This window comes from Nansenia antarctica (assembly GCF_963989245.1).
Source record: "Nansenia antarctica genome assembly, chromosome: 1".
Taxonomy (NCBI): Eukaryota; Metazoa; Chordata; class Actinopteri; order Argentiniformes; family Microstomatidae; genus Nansenia; species Nansenia antarctica.
This window is the reverse complement of record NC_137674.1, coordinates 24,699,869-24,718,213: the sequence shown is the minus strand read 5'-3', so window position 1 is coordinate 24,718,213 and position 18,345 is coordinate 24,699,869. Positions and strand designations below refer to the sequence as shown.

At 43.2% G+C, this 18,345-nt stretch overlaps 1 protein-coding gene across 1 annotated transcript; it reads left to right on the top strand.

Annotated features, from left to right (window-relative positions):
• The first annotated feature begins 104 nt into the window (after nt 1-104).
• On the top strand, nt 105-18,037 carry ganc (glucosidase, alpha; neutral C). Its single transcript, XM_080536297.1, is given in 24 exon segments — nt 105-144; nt 553-661; nt 1,101-1,228; nt 2,186-2,363; nt 2,366-2,368; nt 2,620-2,686; nt 3,042-3,138; nt 4,145-4,328; nt 8,661-8,808; nt 9,230-9,263; nt 9,849-10,050; nt 10,851-10,977; nt 11,478-11,557; nt 11,734-11,877; nt 11,968-12,064; nt 12,234-12,335; nt 12,810-13,053; nt 13,167-13,231; nt 13,345-13,421; nt 13,549-13,623; nt 15,084-15,197; nt 15,355-15,467; nt 16,176-16,279; nt 17,387-18,037. Coding segments are annotated over 24 exon segments (2,640 nt in total). The 5' UTR covers nt 105-109; the 3' UTR covers nt 17,500-18,037.
• The last annotated feature ends 308 nt before the right edge of the window (nt 18,038-18,345 follow it).

The following is an 18,345-nucleotide window of genomic DNA, read 5'->3' as shown; positions in this document are numbered from 1 at the left end:
ACGCTAGGGCGTCGCACTCAACTACTCAACTACTCACTTCTCGTTGAGTCCAAATGTACAGTACAGAAATATGTCAACAAGCCAGCTCTGGAAGTGAATAACCATTGACATGGCGGAAGAAGGGTGCCCTGAAGCGATCGTGAGGTAGGCATAATGGATAATGGATGGTGGCTGATTGTCATCTAGAAAATATTTTCACTTTGACTTGGATGGAATGGCATGATTTGACATTCTGGCATTTAACAGCAGCATATCATGTTGAGCGTGGTATCAGTGTCAGGATCTGTTCATATGCTCTATGTATGATAATATCACTGTTCCTTCTACTTCACATGGATCCAAATCCTGTGGTACACTTACAGTGTTGTTCCTGATGACGAAGGCAAAGAAAAGTTTAAGAAATGCGACCAGATAGCGTTTTACAGGTACACGTGCATAAAACAAATAATTTAAAAAAATAAAAAAAATAAACTTGGTCTAAAGGATACCAAGTTAAAGGGATGCATGAATTGGGATGAGTTTGTTTATTAGGATGTGTTTTTTGTTTCCCAGGCGACAGACGCTGCGACCGAACTTACAATACCGTGCTCCTCTGGACACCCTGGTACTGACTCAGAAAAAGGCAGTTTTCGAAATATTTCAACCAGGATCTCAGGTCCAGGTAACATGTCTCAAATCATCACGTTTACAGTTTCAAGATTCAAGATTCAAGATAGCTTTATTGTCTGTCACACAGTGACAGACATTCTCATTCGACAGGCAGAAGTGCAGCTCAAGAATACAGTTCCACATTAAAAACACACATAGGTCACATACATTAATACAAACAATAAAAACAGACAGACATAGCAGTGTTTATAAAATGTAGTGCCTATTTAAAAAGTCCAGTCCATAAGTGGTGGAAAACTGAAGAAAGTTATTTTTTCTTTGATGCATACTAATTACTATTCGTTCATTTCACTATTATTTTTTATTATTTTTATCACATAAAATGAAATTGAATGGTGTTTTGAGATTGTGAGTGATCAGGTTCGGAGTGAGAGTAATTAACAACAAATGTATTTGGTAAGTCTACCATCTCAACCCCTCTACCTGTGTAGGTGAGACTACAACTCTCTATATCACCCATCAAGAACGGAACTGTCAGGGTTTTGATCGATGCGCTTCAACCCAAAAAAGCCCGCTACAGGGTTCCTGATGTTCTGACTAGAGAGCCAGTTTGTGAACAGTAAGTCTTCAGTAAGTCTTTCTGTGTCCTGTTGATGTTGTCGTACACCTGTTGTCTGTTATTTGTTCTTATTTTCACTTGTTTGCCTGTTTTAACACAAGAACAGCCATGAGGCTGAGTAAAGAAAAATGTTATATCTTGGCACTCGATCAAATTTCAGGACCCTCCTTTCATGACTTTTCCTAGATATGTGCGTTCTACCTCCCAGTATCCTTACATTTTCAAAATCACACCAGGATAAGCTAATATAAAGCTATTTTGCCGTTCTTTCTGTGTAGTAGGCAGGCTAATTTACAAGATGGCCAACTAGTGGTCGTTGTGTGTAAATAGCAGCATGAGCATTGTAAAGAGGCTCTTTTAGTAGGTAAAAAAGGCACGGCTGTTCTAGTGTTAACCTGCTATGGCTTATGCTCTTGTATTATGTTTCTTATTACGTTTCTTCTTTGTTATGTTCTCTAATATGTAAAGCACTTTGTGACCCTTGGTCTGGGAAAGGTGCTGTACAAATACATTTTACTTACCGTACTTACTTCACGCCATCTTCCCTACGTCTACCGTTTTATCCACACCCAACCCTGTTCGGGCATCCACAGGGTTCCCGCGCTGGTCTTAAAAAGCCTTAAAGGCTCAAATCCACCAAACCAAACGTTAAGGCCTAAAAAGGTCTGGGATTTCAGTTATTCGGTCTAAAAGGAAAGGAAGGAAATCAGTCCGACCACATCTATTTACGCGGAAATGAATCAAGCTGGAACCCAAAAAATGCCAATTCGCTTCCTTTTTTCTGTATGGCAGTGAAATCCCTAATTTCATCACCTCGAGGATGACATTATGGTGCCGCGAATAGGTCAACAATTCTATTTAAAGAGGTCTAAAAAAGGTCTAAAAAGATCTTAAATTTGACTTGTTGAAACTTCTAGGAACCCTGCATCCAAGAATTAACCGGTTTTCCTTTGGCAGGTTTAGAGTGTTGACAAAGACCAAGGAGTCTGTTACCCTCACCTGGGGTTCGAGGCAGTACCAGGTACGAGTGTGGGACTGTCCTTTCAAACTGGAGGTATTGTGTGAACAGGAGGTGATGGTCACATTCAATCCCAAAGACAGATTATGGTTTGAGACACAGCAGGATTCGTCCAGGTGAGGGTGATGGAGGGAAGGGAGTGGATGTTGGGGAGCGGTCTAAAGTTTAAAGGCACAAGCAAACATGACTTAATATTTCCCTCTTCTATCTTGCTATTTTTCTCTCCCAGATCCTCATCTGATGCGGTGAGAAGAATACCTCTTACCACTTATGCTGTTGAAGTTTAAACATGATAACATCCTATTGGTGTTATACTGAGCTTTAGATTATTATTGAAGTATAATTCCCCCCCCCCCCCCCCCCTATTATACAGCATCAAGAGGACCACCCAGGTCTATGGAAGGAGACTTTCAGACAGTTTGTGGACATTAAAGCAAATGGTTTGTATCCGTTAAGAAATCGTGAGCTTAGAGTTACAGTATAAGGTTCTATCTCCGTTTAGGGGAGTTCAGAGATATTGAGCGTCAAAGTTTTTACATCCCATTATGTTTTGTGAGATGGAACCTTTGTATTTTATGAATTACTAACTCAAAAATGTCAACATTTAAAAAAATAACACCACACAGGCATTAATAAACACCTAATGGATCAGATTATGTAAAAAACTCAATTTTTACAAAAATGGAGATAGAACCTTATAATTCTAACGTCACGCAATGGGAAAATGCAAGCATAATTCCATTCAAACACAATCCTTGTAGACCCATTGAATACATGACTTTGTTGGTCCTGCAGGCCCCAGTAGTGTAGGCGCTGACGTCAGCCTCCATGGTTTCCTCCACGCCTACGGCCTGCCTGAGCACGCTGACACACTCCAGCTGAGGGACACCAGGTCTGAGACACACACAGGGTGGGAAGAGGGGACCATGCTACTATTTATATATGTTACGGTACATGTGGGAATACGGTACATGTGGGAAAACTAGGGTTAGGGTTAGGTGCTAGGGTGCTACGGTTAAGGTTAGGGTTAGGGTTAGGGTTAGGGTTAGGGTTAGGGTTAGGATTAGGATTAGGGTTAGGGTTAGACATGCCAGCATGTACCAAGTGACATAGCACCTAACCCTAACCCTAGTTTTCCCACATGTACCGTAACATATACTGTATACTATGTTACTATGGATTAGTGTTGTTCCGATACCATTTTTTGATCCCGATACCGATACCGATACCTGACCGTGCAGTACTTGCCGATACCGAGTACCGATCCGATACCACGGCGTTTGAAAAAACAAAACAAAAAAACATGTTTTTTGAGCCGCATACTCACCTCGATGTAAAATTATTGCTAACACTTAGTCTGGCACTGCTCAAAACCTTTGTAAAACTCGTAGGGCCAGTTCCACAGACAAGGCTTAAGCCTAGTCCTGGACTAAATCACACTTTCAATGTAAAATCTCTATTGAACATGCTTTTTAGTATAGGATTAGGCTTAATCCTTGTCTGTGAAACCAGCCCGTAAAGTTTTTGTAAAACTTAAGTAAAAAATAAATAAATAAATAAATTGTAAAGTACTCGCCGATACCGATACCAGCATTTTTGTGCGTATCGGTGGCCATGCCGATACTAGTATCGGTATCGGAACAACACTACTATGGATGTTACCATGTTACTACTATTAGATATTATTATATTATTATAATTATTATATTATATTATATTATATTATTATTAATAATAATTAATATTATTATATTAGATATATTAGATATATTAGATAGAGATGATTGGATACACTGACATTTGAAAATGTAAAGTGATTTGATCAGCATCACACCTTTTGCAGTTGACAGTTGAAGCCGTTGCTATGACTCATTCCGGTTCTATCTCATTCCCCTCAGAGATGGCGAGCCGTATCGGTTGTACAACCTGGATGTGTTCGCCTATGACTTATACAGCCGCCTCGGCCTGTATGGTTCAGTTCCGCTTTTACTAGCCCACAAGCCCGACAGAACTGTGGGTCTGTTTTGGCTCAATGCGTCTGAGACCCTGGTGGACATCCACTACACCCTCCATGATGAAGAGGTAAGACCCATCTCTTCAGGTTACACCTCAACTGCTCCTCCTGAGACATCCACTACCCCCCAGCACTGCGTCTCCTGAGATACACGCTTTTCCCCTCTACTGTGTCCCCTATGACTTCTACTGCCCCCCTTGTACTGTCTCTCTGTTCTCCACTGTCTATATATATACAGTATGTGTTACGACCCCCTAGATGGTCTAGGGAATAGGGGGGGTAACAATTAAATAAACCGGGGGGACAAGAATCAGAGGAGAAACGGCAATGCAAAATAAACAAGATTTATTGTAGAATAACAAAAACAGGTTTCCGTGAAACTCATGAACTCAAAACTACTCTATAAAACAAAGAGCTAATTCATCTATAATATTAATAATAACGAATAAAGTATCTAACTGGCCAAGTGGTAGACAACTACCAGACATCAAATACAAATAAGACTAAAGTGACACAAACATAAGATTAACAAACACAACCTACACAATACAAAACTACAGCTGTACTAACTAAGGCCCTGTCCACACCTATACGTTTTTTTGATAAACGTGGATTTTTATATTCGTTTTGGGGGGTTCGTCCAGACGCAAACGAGTTTTTGCCCTCTGAAAACGAAGATGTTTAAAAACGCCTGCCAGAGTGAAGATGTTTAAAAACGCTGTATATTCGCCGTATATTTTTGACGTGTGGACGAGATAGACAGAGTTTTTTGTATTTGTCACGTCATCATGTGCGTAGATTTCTATGATCATGCGCACTGCAGCTGTTTGCTGTTCCCTCCAACGTCATATCCTGGCACCAGTAACTACTTTGTTTACAACAGGCAACGGTGGTCGAGGCTACACAAGCGAGGAAAATGGATGTGAACAAAGTGCTTCTAGTTCTTTCACTGTTAACTGGACTTTTAACCTGTTCACAGATAAATGCACAGTTAATGATCGAGAACATTGAGAGACAGAGGCGTCTGATTGGCCAGCGGGGCTATGGGGACAATATTATATCGCCGACTACTGGTGTGGAATGCTCAATGACAGCGTTTATATTGCGTTCATGCGTATGCATGTGGACACAGATATTGTTTATAAACATGCTGGTGTGGACGGTAATATTTTTATATACGAAAAATGTTTATCAAAAAAACGTATAGGTGTGGACAGGGCCTTAACCAACACAAAACAACTCTCAAGTTGAAGTCTGACCCACTGGCACCGTCACTGTGTCTCTCCCAGGCTTTTATCCTCCCTCCACCCTTGATTGATGATTAATCAGGCCATCACCATGGCAATTGGTAGGAGGAAGGACAATCACCTGGGAGAGAACACAAGAAACAAACAAAACACAGAACTACACACACTACGGACGTAACAATATGTTACGGTACATGTGGGAACACGGTACATGTGGGAAAACTAGGGTTAGGGTTAGGTGCTACGTCGACTTGGTACGTGCTGGCATGTCTAACCCTAACCCTAACCTTAACCCTAGCACCTAACCCTAACCCTAGTTTTCCCACATGTACCGTTTTCCCACATGTACCGTAACATATATATATTTAAAAAGTTTTCCTTCTATCACTGAGACTGCCAATGGCCCCTGGCCTGAGCTGGATTATTCTTCCTGCTACGACTGGTGGATTGATGATTCACTTGCTTAGTCAAATGTATCGATTGTAAGTCGCTTTCGAATAAGGCGTCTGCTAAATGCCAAAAATGTAAATGTAATGTTACTAATCCCCATGGTGCGGTCCTGCTCCCTGCTCTCTCGGTCCTTAGCTTAGCTTACCTTAGCTTCCCCTCTGCATATTATTGTGGGATATAATTGATTCATAATAGATTTAGTAGAACTTATAAAGCACAAAGAGCTAAGATCAATTGTCTCCAAAGAGGCCTTTTATTAAGCAAAGTTACATGAGAGCAGAGAGAAACGAGCAGACCAATAAGCAAGAAGCAAAAGCCCAAAAGCCAAAAGCCCCCAACGATGGGTGGGACTCATACTTATAGAACTGTCCTTGGTCATGAGGACACTATTCTTGGGAACCAATCATATTATACAAATCTGTGATTACACAAGTTATGGGCCCTGTCCATAGTCAGAATGATTAACTGCGCCACAGATCTTGGCCCATCCCTTACAGGAAGGAAAAGGGCCTTCCTTGAGTGCTAGATTTGCCAAACTGTAGAGAGACTTACATTTCTCAGTGTAAAATGATATAAAACCACAACAATATCACTTCCACTCTGTTTCTGAGATGGATTTGTGAGCCGTGAGAAGTTGAAATGTGTATGAATTATAAGGTATGTTGCAGATCAATGTTTTTTTCAGAGCCTCCTAAAACTGTAGATTGAGAGCAGGGACGAGTAATAACATGTTTATGGTGGGCTTGAGTAAACAAGGTGGGGTGAAAGAAAGCGACCAGGAGGGATGAATGAACCGACCAGGCAGATGGGGAAGGGATAGCTGGCAAGTCTTTACAGGGTCAGAGGGAGGTTGCAGGGAGACACCAAAGGGGTTTCGAAATAGCAGGAACGGGTGGGTTAAGAAATGGCTTTGTAAACAGGATTTCAGCCAGATAAACAACAGGTGATAAGGCTGGGAAGGACAGATGGAATAGCATTTTAGGGCCAGAGGGGAGGTCAACACCATCCTTCCAGACAGGCTAGTGACCAAACTACTAGACCTGGGACTATCACACTCTATATGTGCATGGATCAAGGACTTCCTGTCTGACCGCCCCCAGAGGGTGCGGGTGGGCTCCCACACCTCCACAGCCCTCAGACTCAGCACTGGGTCCCCCCAGGGCTGCGTGCTAAGCCCCATCCTCTACAACCTCTACACCTACGACTTCACCCCCGTCCACCCCAGCAACTCCATCGTAAAGTTTGCAGACGACACCACCGTGGTGGGCTGCATCTCGGGGGGGGACGAGGCGGCGTACAGGGATGAGGTAGAGCAGCTGAGCAAGCTGTGCAAGGTTAACAACCTGCTGCTGAACCAGTCAAAGACCCAGGAAATCATCGTGGACTTCAGGAGGAAAAAATCTGAGGTCCAGCCCCTGCTCGTCGATGGAGGGAGCGTGGAGAGAGTCTCAACCCTCCGATTCCTGGGGGTGCACATACAGGAGGACCTGTCCTGGAAGATCAACACAGCAGCCATCATCAAGAAGGCACAACAGCGGCTCTACTTCCTGAGAGTCCTCAGGAAAGACCACATCGGACAGGAGATGCTGGTGACCTTCTACCGCTGCGCAGTGGAGAGTATCCTCACCTACTGCATCTGCATCTGGTTCTCCAGCTGCACAGCCGCAGAGAGGAATGCGCTACAGAGAGTCGTGAGATCGGCCCAGAAGATCACCGGCGCCCCCCTCCCCTCTCTGGAAGAGCTGTACAACACACGCTGCCTCAGGAAGGCCTCCAAGATCTCCAGAGACCCATCCCACCCTGGGTACGAACACTTTGCTCGGCTGCCCTCGAACAGGCGGTTCAGGACCATGTTCGCAAGGACAAACAGACTGAAGCTCAGCTTCTACCCCAGGGCCATTCAGGCCCTGAACACAGCAAAGACCTAGGTTCTAGGCCCTGGACAATCTAGACAAATTGATGGCAGCTACTAGATTGAAATCAAGTGTAATACTGAAACACAACTGTGTACATTTCAAACCTGCAAACTGCGACACTTTAAATGAATGTGCAATAACACTATGTGCAATATGACAACCCTAGGGTACATAAGGTTCAGAGAATAGGAAATGTTAGAATAGGTATAGCATAGCATAGAGTACAGCACAGTGTTTTATTTGTATAGTATAGTATAGTGGATAGTGTACATAGCCTTTATTTATGTAAACCAGCTCTTTTCCCTTCTTGTTTTTAGTTCTTTTTTTTTTCCTAGCACCAGGGGAGTCCCCCCTCCCAAATTTCGTTGTTTGGTACCTGTACTATATCAATGACAATAAAGTCATCATTCATTCATTCATTCATTCAGGTAGACACTTACAGCCAATTGGCTTAGACCAATATATGTAAATGAGCAATGTGGGAAGTTACTGGTTGAGAGATATACGGAAGGTTTTTGGAACAAGGGGGGAGATGCTTTTGCAAACGGATCTCGACTGTATGCTATTGTGCTTTACAATAAATGCAGTCTAACTTGAACAATCAACAACTCTGATTTCTGTGATAATTTACTAGTCAGTAATTGAGTAAAGATAAATAAGATATTGAAAGAATTGCCCACGATAAACTGTAGAGAGACTTCAATTCTCAGTATAAAATTATAGAAAACCACAACAATATCACTTCCCCTTTGACTCTGTTTCCTGTTTCCTGTCTCTTGACACCCAGGATGACAGTGCCCCCCCCCCTGTGAAGAGGCAGAGGCTCCCCCCTCAGACAGAGGTCCACTGGATATCAGAGAGCGGCGTCATTGATTGCATGATCTTGCTCGGACCCACTCCAGCCCAGACCTTCACTCAGTACGCTGAGCTGACAGGTCCTCAGAAACAAAACTCTCTGTTGTTGTTTTAAACAACACAGGCCGATTATATTATGCTGATAACTTGTTATAGTACATTTCATGAGCTTAGAATGATAAGGTTCTATCTCCGTTTAGGGTAGTTCAGAGATATTGAGCGTCAAAGTTTTTACATTCCATTATGTTTTGTGAGATGGAACCTTTGTATTTTATGAATTACTAACTCAAACATGTCAACATTTTAAAAATAACATCACACAGGCATTAATAAACACCTAATGGATCAGATTATGTAAAAAATCAATTTTGACAGAAATGGAGATAGAACCTTATAATTCTAATGTCACGATTTGTAGATCACTTTTATCAGTCAATAAACATTATACTGTTCATCAGGTTCTGATTCTCATTTAGCCTCATGTATTATTTTTCCTGCTAGGGTACCAAGCCATGCCACCTCTCTTCTCCCTGGGGTATGTAATGGATTTTTCACATGTATGGCAGTTCATAATGCTCTATACTGCATCTTGTAAAGGATTTTAACATGTATGTATTGTATATACTGTATGTGTTACGGTACATGTGGGAATACGGTACATGTGGGAAAACTAGGGTTACCTAACCCTAACCCTACCCCTAACCCTAACCTTAACCCTAGCACCCTAGCACCTAACCCTAACCCTAGTTTTCCCACATGTACCGTAACATATGCATGGTCTATCCATTTTCACATAGAGTGTAACAGTAGATTTCCTGGAGTAATTTCCTGTGGGATTGTTGAGAGTCTGGCTGTCCTGTTTATGAACACAGAGCCCTGGTTGAGGGCCTTGTGTTCATGGACAGTGATGGAGTGCAGACTCGTTATCAATGTTGTGACTATGTTGACAATATATCAAATGTACAATGTGAAAGTTGTGTGGCGGTCTTTGAAAGCTTCCCACTGAGAGGTTGATTTGACTGTCCCAACTCGAGTTGTGAAAGATAATTTTCTTTAATAAATATTATACCTAGATTTAAAGCAAGTTCCTATCTTGAGTCTCATAATTAATCCACAACAGGTACCACCAGTGCCGTTGGAACTATGATGACCAGTGGGACGTGATGGCTGTAGATGCTGGGTTTGACCGTCACAGCATCCCTTATGATGTAATCTGGCTGGACATCGAGCACACAGATGGTAAACGCTATTTCACCTGGGACCCACGCCTCTTCCCTGATCCAGTTAGACTACAGCGCCACCTGGAGGACAAGAAGAGAAAGGCGAGTGTGATTATTGTTTAAAATCAATGAGATGGTTGATATTTATGCAAATCTGAAGGATATTTTAAGTGTCTATACACCAGGGTTCCCACGCTGGTCTTAAAAAGCCTTCAAGTGTAAAATCCAGCAATCCGATTTATTTACAAGGCCTAAAAAGGTCCCACACTTCAGTTACTAGGTCTAAAAAACGAGGTGCTAGGTCTTAAAAATGAGATTAGCTTGTCCTGCAAGGAAATCAGTCTGACCACATCTATTTACGCGGAAATTGATCAAGCTGGAACCAAAGAAAAGCCAATTTGTGATGTTAGAATTATACGGTTCTATCTCCATTTTTGTCAAAATCGATTTTTTTACATAATCTGATCCATTAGGTGTTTATTAATGCCTGTGTGGTATTATTTTTAAAATGTTGACATTTTTGAGTTAGTAATTCATAAAATACAAAGGTTCCATCTCACAAAACATAATGGAATGTAAAAACGTTGACGCTCAATATCTCTGAACTACCCTAAATGGAGATTTATAAGAATTAGAGTTTAGAGATTAGAGCTAATTATAACCTTATAATTCTAAGATCACGAATTCGCTGCCCCCGGGAGAAATGATTGGCGAACGAAGCAACATAGCACACGCCTTTGTTTCGAGTTGGCTGTCGTTTAGTTTAGTTGTGAGTTTCCTCATATGGTGTCGCGAATAGGTCTAAAATTGTATACAAAGAGGTCTAAAAAAAGGTCTAAAAAGGTCTTAAATTCGACTTGTTGAAACTTGTAGGAACCCTGATACACATTTTATACCTGCAGTTGGTGGTCATCAGTGACCCCCACATCAAGGTTGACCCAGAATGGACGTTATACTGTGAGGCGAGAGATGGAGGCCATTTTGTGAGAGACAGAGAAGGGCAGCTTTATCAGGGCTCCTGCTGGCCAGGTAAGTGTCATCATGGGTTATGCAAAATTATACAACAGTTAGTTCCGACCAAGTAATTTGATTGGACAAGAGGCATTCCATGAGTGCTGATATACAGTATAACAGCACTGGGACTTTTAACTATATGTATCACTCCGAAATGACCGTTAATACAAAGTAGCTAGCCTGCAGATGTTTGTGTTCAGGTTACTAGGCAACAGTCCAGTTGCGGAACAATTTTTTCTTGACGGAGCCAAAATAAAAGATTATATAAACAAACAAATCATAATCTGTTTTCACTTATTACTGTTAACTAATAAATTGCGCTGTAGAACTGTTGTATAAAAGCAATATCACACTCGAGGTCGTGCTGTTATACTGAATATCAGCACGGCAGTGATTCGGTCGTAGGTACGAGGCCGCACTCCCTCTCGTGTGATATTGCAAAATGAATAACGTCTCCCTCTGTCTCTCACATGGCTATCATTAGTCTATGTCACCCTTACCCCCTCCCCTCATAGGTGAGTCCTGTTATCTGGATTTCAGCAGCCCAGCCACTCGGGCGTGGTATTCCAGATGCTTTGCCTTGGACAAGTACCCTGTGAGTGTGGGAGTGGGAGCACACCGTTCTACTAAGCTGCCTGGAACATGCTGGCTCACTCAATAATCTTGAGTCTTGAAAACTAATTCACCATTCGCATTCATTTCATTTCCTGTTTGCCGCTGCTATGTTTATGAGTTTGTTTCTATCGACCTTTCTATCTATCTGCCTGTCAGGGCTCCACTTCATCACTGTTTGTGTGGAACGATATGAACGAACCCTCTGTGTTCACGGGGCCAGAACAGACCATGCCTAAGGACGCAGTGCATTCTGGGGGCTGGGAACACAGGGAATTACACAACCTGTATGGCTTTCATCAGGTGAGCTCAGTTAGGATATGAAACAGTAAAGAAGCAATGGAACTATGTGTACCAGACCAGTCATGTTTTCAACCTGTCCCTCCCTCCCAGCACATGGCCACGGTGGAGGGCTTGATAACTCGCTCTGGGGGCTCACAGAGACCCTTCGTCCTCTCTCGCTCCTTCTTCGCAGGGTCTCAGAGACTCGGTAAGTCAGTCATATATGCAAAAAAACAGATTTTCCATGATTTGCAAGGCTTCAGAATTGCAGAGTTGTGGCCCAATTCACCAAAGTAATAATCAATACAGTAAATAACTGCCGTTAGTTAATTTATGTGTTCAGTACATGTGTGTGTGTGTCAATCTATCTGCTACAGGCCCAATATGGACAGGTGATAATGTGGCCACCTGGGAGTACTTGAAGATCTCCATCCCGATGCTTCTGTCTCTGAGTGTTGCAGGCATAGCTTTCTGTGGAGGTGAGTCTACGTGGTTAACTTGGGGGGGACAGCAGAATAAAGGGGCAAGGAGTGGAAACATGGCACACAACTAGGACTATGGCAGCTATTCAGTTGTTAAGTCGTGACGTGTTTCCGGGTCCAGAGTTGGCTGAGGTGCTTTCTTCGAAATGCCGCAGTAATAATAATAATTCATTATATTTGTATAGCGCTTTTCCGAGGCTCAAAGACGCTGACAATATGGGAAAAACAGGAAAGTGCTGTGTCCCTTGTTGTATGAATAGATCCCAGTCTAAAAAACGATTGAACTGTGAACTGTCATTCTACCGCTTTAGTACACTGGTACTCTGGTGAGTTTTTTTTTTTAAATTTGGGTTAGGGAAATTGCTAAACGTCAAGTTTAGACTTAGCCATCAGACTTAACAACCGAATAGCACAAGGACACACAATTGCCTATTTGATGTTTTCTATCTCTATTCACTCTCTCTATTCCAGCTGATGTTGGTGGGTTCGTGCAGGACCCAGACCCAGAGCTGCTGGTACGCTGGTACCAGGCCGGAGCCCTGCAGCCCTTCTTCAGAGGCCACTCCGCCAAGGAGACAAAGCGCAGAGAGCCTTGGCTCTTCGGGGACGAGGTCACCGCTGCCATCCGCACTGTGATCCGGCGACGGTACTGCCTACTGGCCTACTGGTACACCCTCTTCCACCAGGCTCACACCTCCGGCCTGCCTGTCATCAGGTGAGTGCTGCCCTCTGCTGTTTGATTTGTGGTTGTGCGTCAGTCAGAGTAGTGTCAGAGTAGCTTCATGATCACCGGCCTGATTAAACCTTACCGCTGTGTATTCTCTGCAGACCGCTGTGGGTGGAGTTCCCCACAGAGCACAGCACCTTCACTGTGGACAACCAGTACATGATTGGTAACTATTGTACTGGGGGACGAGTCCCTCTCTTCACATTGTTTCCATATAAGTTGAACTCATGATTTATCTCTGACTGTACCCTATTCAGACTCTACCTTCTGTCCGTTCAGGAGGCGCCCTGCTAGCCTGTCCTGTAACTGAATGTGGTGTTCAAGAGGTCAAGGTTTTACTTCCTGGATCTAGTGAGGTAGTTATTATTATTTTTATTTTTTTATTTTTTTACTCAACCCAAATATAAATGGTATATGCCTATATGTGTAACTATGTGATACTGTATATGTGTGATGCTTTCTGTCTTTTCTTGTCTGTTATAGATGTGGTATGACGTCCAGTCTGCTCAGGCGTTCGGTGGAGGCAGGACAGTGAATCTCCCAGTGACTCTGGACACAGTAAGGGTCTTAAACGTGCTGCACACAGCTCCACACAGCTCCACACAGCTCCACACAGCTCCACACAGCCCCACACAGCTCCACACAGCTCCACACAGCCCCACACAGCCCCACACAGCTCCACACAGCTCCACACAGCTCCACACAGCTCCACACAGCTCCACACACCTCCACACAGCTCCACACAGCTCCACACAGCTCCACACAGCTTCACACAGCCCCACACACCTCCACACGGCTCCACACACCTCCACACAGCTCCACACACCTCCACACAGCTCCACACAGCTCCACACAGCTCCACACAGCTCTACAGAGCTCCACACAGCTCCAAACAGCTCCACACAGCTCCACACAAATGGAGGGATCGGCCGGTTGAGGCCAGAGGACAGTATACTACCTGTACTATACTACTACCTGTACTACCTGTAATTCTCTTTGCCAACACTTCTCTAGGCCCTTCTGTCGATGCTCTAGCTCCCCTTGGCTCAAACATCTGCTCATCAGTCAGAAATCTTGCAGTGATTTTTGACAGTGACTTCAAATTTACCAAGCAGGTCTGCTCTGTGGTCAAAAAAAAAAATCACCTCAGACTCCTCGCTAAAACAAGGGCCTATCTTCTGCAGAAGGACCTAGAGAAGGTGATCCATGCCTTCATTACAACCCGGCTGGATTACTGCAGGTAGTACAGGTAGTAGTATAGTACAGGTAGTAGTACAGTACAGGTAGTAGTATAGTACAGGTAGTAGTATAGTACAGGTAGTAGTATAGTACAGGTAGTAGTACAGTACAGGTAGTAGTATAGTACATGTAGTAGTGCAGTACAGGTAGTAGTACAGTACAGGTAGTAGTGTAGTACAGGTAGTACATTACAGGTAGTAGTACAGTACAGGTAGTAGTATAGTACAGGTAGTAGTACAGTACAGGTAGTTGTACAGTACAGGTAGTACAGTACAGGTAGTAGTATAGTACAGGTAGTAGTACAGTACAGGTAGTAGTACAGTACAGGTAGTAGTGTAGTACAGGTAGTACATTACAGGTAGTAGTACAGTACAGGTAGTAGTATAGTACAGGTAGTAGTACAGTACAGGTAGTAGTACAGTACAGGTAGTAGTACAGTACATGTAGTAGTACAGTACAGGTAGTAGTACATTACAGGTAGTAGTATAGTACAGGTAGTACAGTACAGGTAGTAGTACAGTACAGGTAGTAGTACATTACAGGTAGTAGTATAGTACAGGTAGTAGTATAGTACAGGTAGTACAGTACAGGTAGTAGTACAGTACAGGTAGTAGTACATTACAGGTAGTAGTATAGTACAGGTAGTAGTACAGTACAGGTAGTAGTACAGTACAGGTAGTAGTACAGTACAGGTAGTAGTACAGTACAGGTAGTAGTATAGTAAAACAGTATAATCCTAATGTGTGATGTGTCTCTCACCTCTCCCCTGCCTCCTCCAGGTGCCTGTGTTCCAGCGGGGGGGCACGGTGGTCCCCAGGAGAACCGGCTGTGGCTCCTGCACTGCTGACCTGAAGAGTTTCCCCTTCTTCCTCACTGTGGCCTTAGACTCAACGGTGAGGAGCCAGACAGGAGGAAGACAACACATCAATGTTGCTGATGTGACTTCCTGTAAAAGTCCTTGCAGTCGAACCACTTTGAGCTAACTGTGGAAACAACACACACATTCCTATTTGACCATAACATCTTCACTGGAGCCTATGTCCCCTCTAGGGCTGTGCTGAGGGAAGTGTGTACCTGGATGACGGCCACTCATTCAGTTACCGGGACAGGAAGTACTTCTGCCTCCGCAGGTTCAGCATGGTGTCAGGTAGTCTGGTCTGCTGGTGAGTCCATGCTCCAACTTCCAAGAGAAGGTTCTAGTTTATATGTGACAGCAGCTGGTGAAAGAAGTCGGAAACAAGTCGGCAAACCAATCAAAATGTTCAGACTTTCATTCTGAAAAATATAAATAAAATGTCAACATTGTTGAAAACCAATGATACACACTCGCTAGTCAAGCCAAAACATTGCAATCCAATGGATTGGGTGAGTAATCCCCCCCACTACTCTACACTAACTAGGTAGTGGTGGTTAGGATTACTCACTGAATCCACTGCGTTGCAGTATTTTGGTTCAGAATAAAAGTTTTTTTCACATTTGCTCGGTTGCCGACTTGTTCCTGCTTTCACCAGCTGCTCGTGAGCTTAGAATGATAAGGTTCTATCTCGGTTTAGGGTAGTTCAGAGATATTGAGCGTCAAAGTTTTTACATTCCATTATGTTTTGTGAGATGGAACCTTTGTATTTTATTAATTACTTACTAAAAAATGTCAACATTTAAAAAAAAATAACACCACACAGGCATTAATAAACACCTAATGGATCAGATTATGTAAAAAACTAAATTTTGACCAAAATGGAGATAGAACCTTATAATTCTAACGTCACGATATGCTGTCACATGTTGTGTGGCCGATGATTCAAGATCGAGGGGTAGAGGACAACCCTACTTGATGCTAGGCTAACCCAAGGTCATCATTGTACGCCCCCTAGCTGTGGCGATGTGGAGGGCCTGTCTGTCCCAGACTGTGTGGTTCAGTCCGTCTCCATCCTGGGGGTGAAGAGGAAGCCGTCTGCAGTGACGGTGCGCGTCTCAGGTGAGCATCAGTGACATCTCGTGACGTTATAATTATAAGGTTCTATCTCAATTTTTTGAGTTTTTTACATAATCTGATCCATTTTTAAAATGTTGACATTTTTGAGTTAGTAATTCATAAAATACAAAGGTTCCATCTCACAAAACATAATGGAATGTAAAAACTTTGACGCTCAATATCTCTGAACTACCCTAAACGGAGATAGAACCTTATAATTCTAAGCTCACGATCTTATATCAGCATCGCATATAATTCAATTTGATACTGAAAGCATTCTCTATGGAAGCAATTGACCATGAGAGGAAGGGGGTTGTGGACTCATTTACCACTGGTACAGGGTTGTGGCACAAGGCGAAGCCGAGTAGGAAAACCCTGTACAGTGGTAAATGAGTCCACAACCCCCGCCCACGAATGGTAAATTGCTTTTCTACAATAGCCACCACATAATATAAAAAAGTAAATACACAGTTGTAACATTAAATTTATGTATTTACAATCAATAATCGTTTCAGAATACATATATCCTTCCGCCACAGAATAGTCCCATAAACCAGATCAACCATTGCATTGTAGGTCAGCACAGGTGTTCTTAATCAGACTGATTGGGAGGCGCATTGATACTGGAAATGCGGTCTGAACTGAGGGTTGTTGGGGTATTTACCACTGTTGCTAGACAATCAGAATCCAGTATCCACACATGCTGTTGTAGAATCTGCTGTATTATAGATACTGTCAGGGCTCACAAGTCTCACGCATTGGGCGTGAGACACACGCATTTCAACCCGTTCACACGCTTACACGCCACACCTTGTCTCACGCCCAATGCGTGAGACTTGAGAGCCCTGTACTGTACAATATGTGACAGCAGCTGGTAAAACCGGGAAGAAGTCGGCAGCCTATCAAATGTTCCGACTTTTATTTCCTGAAAAATGTAAATAAATTTCAACATCGTTGAAAATCAACGACACACTCGCTGCCGTCTTTGTTCCTGGTTTCACCAGATGCCGTCACATGTAGTGTTGAAAGCATAGCAAACAAAAAAACAGGTGAAAAATGTCCTCAGCCTTCCGCACTTCAGGACCTTAGGCTCTCTCGTTTTGTTGACAGGCATAAAGACGGACGCCCCAGTCGGGTGTCGGTTTGAGGAGGCCCGGCACACGGTCACGTTGGAAGGCCTGAACCTCAGAGTGGCAGAAGACTGGAACATTCAGATAGAGTAGGGCTCTTGGGGTGGCTGTGGCGCAGGAGGTAGAGCCGCCGTCTAATGAACGCAAGGTTGGCAGATCGGCGGTTCGAGCCCCGGCTGGCCACATGTCGAAGTGTCCTTGGGCAAGACACTGAACCCCAAATTGCTCCCAGTGAGCGGGCCGGCCGGCGCTTTCCGCTTTCCGCCATTGGTGTGTGAATGTGTGTGTGAATGGGTGAATGAGAGGCCGTTGTAAAGCACTTTGGATAAAGGCGCTATATAAGTGCAGTCCATTTATGTCCTCCTGTGCATACTGCTCGATTCTATTGTTCTTGTGGGAATGAAAGAAAGTCATTCTTAATGTTATTGTTTTTTCAATGACAAACGACTAGAGAGAGAGAGAGATATTATATATGGATATACACTGTAGGTGGTTGTTGATTCATGATATAGAATACATGAGAAATAAATTGGCTAAGGCAAAATCACAACCACAAATCGAATCATCTATAATAACGTTTCTATAGCCCCCAAACATCATTTTAAATGTGTTTTTTTACTTATAGATCAAAGTAGACGTGGTAGTTATAGTAACGTTTTTGCCATGAGATGTCGAGCGGTGACATGACAGCTGTTTGTGATGAATGTTTACATAATAGAATAGGCCAATAAATGAAAGAACTGACCTCTTAGCAGCTAGAGGTCAAAACAGATCCTTTGTCCTCCATTGGCTGGTATTTTTAGTTGCAGTGGTGAACTATTACTCTCTATGGTGTCAATGAAACAACAGTGAGTATTGTGGCTAAAGCTGACTACGCTTGAAACACCTGACCTTGTCCCTTGTCCCAAAGGTCTAAGTCTGTGTTTCATGCTGGAACAG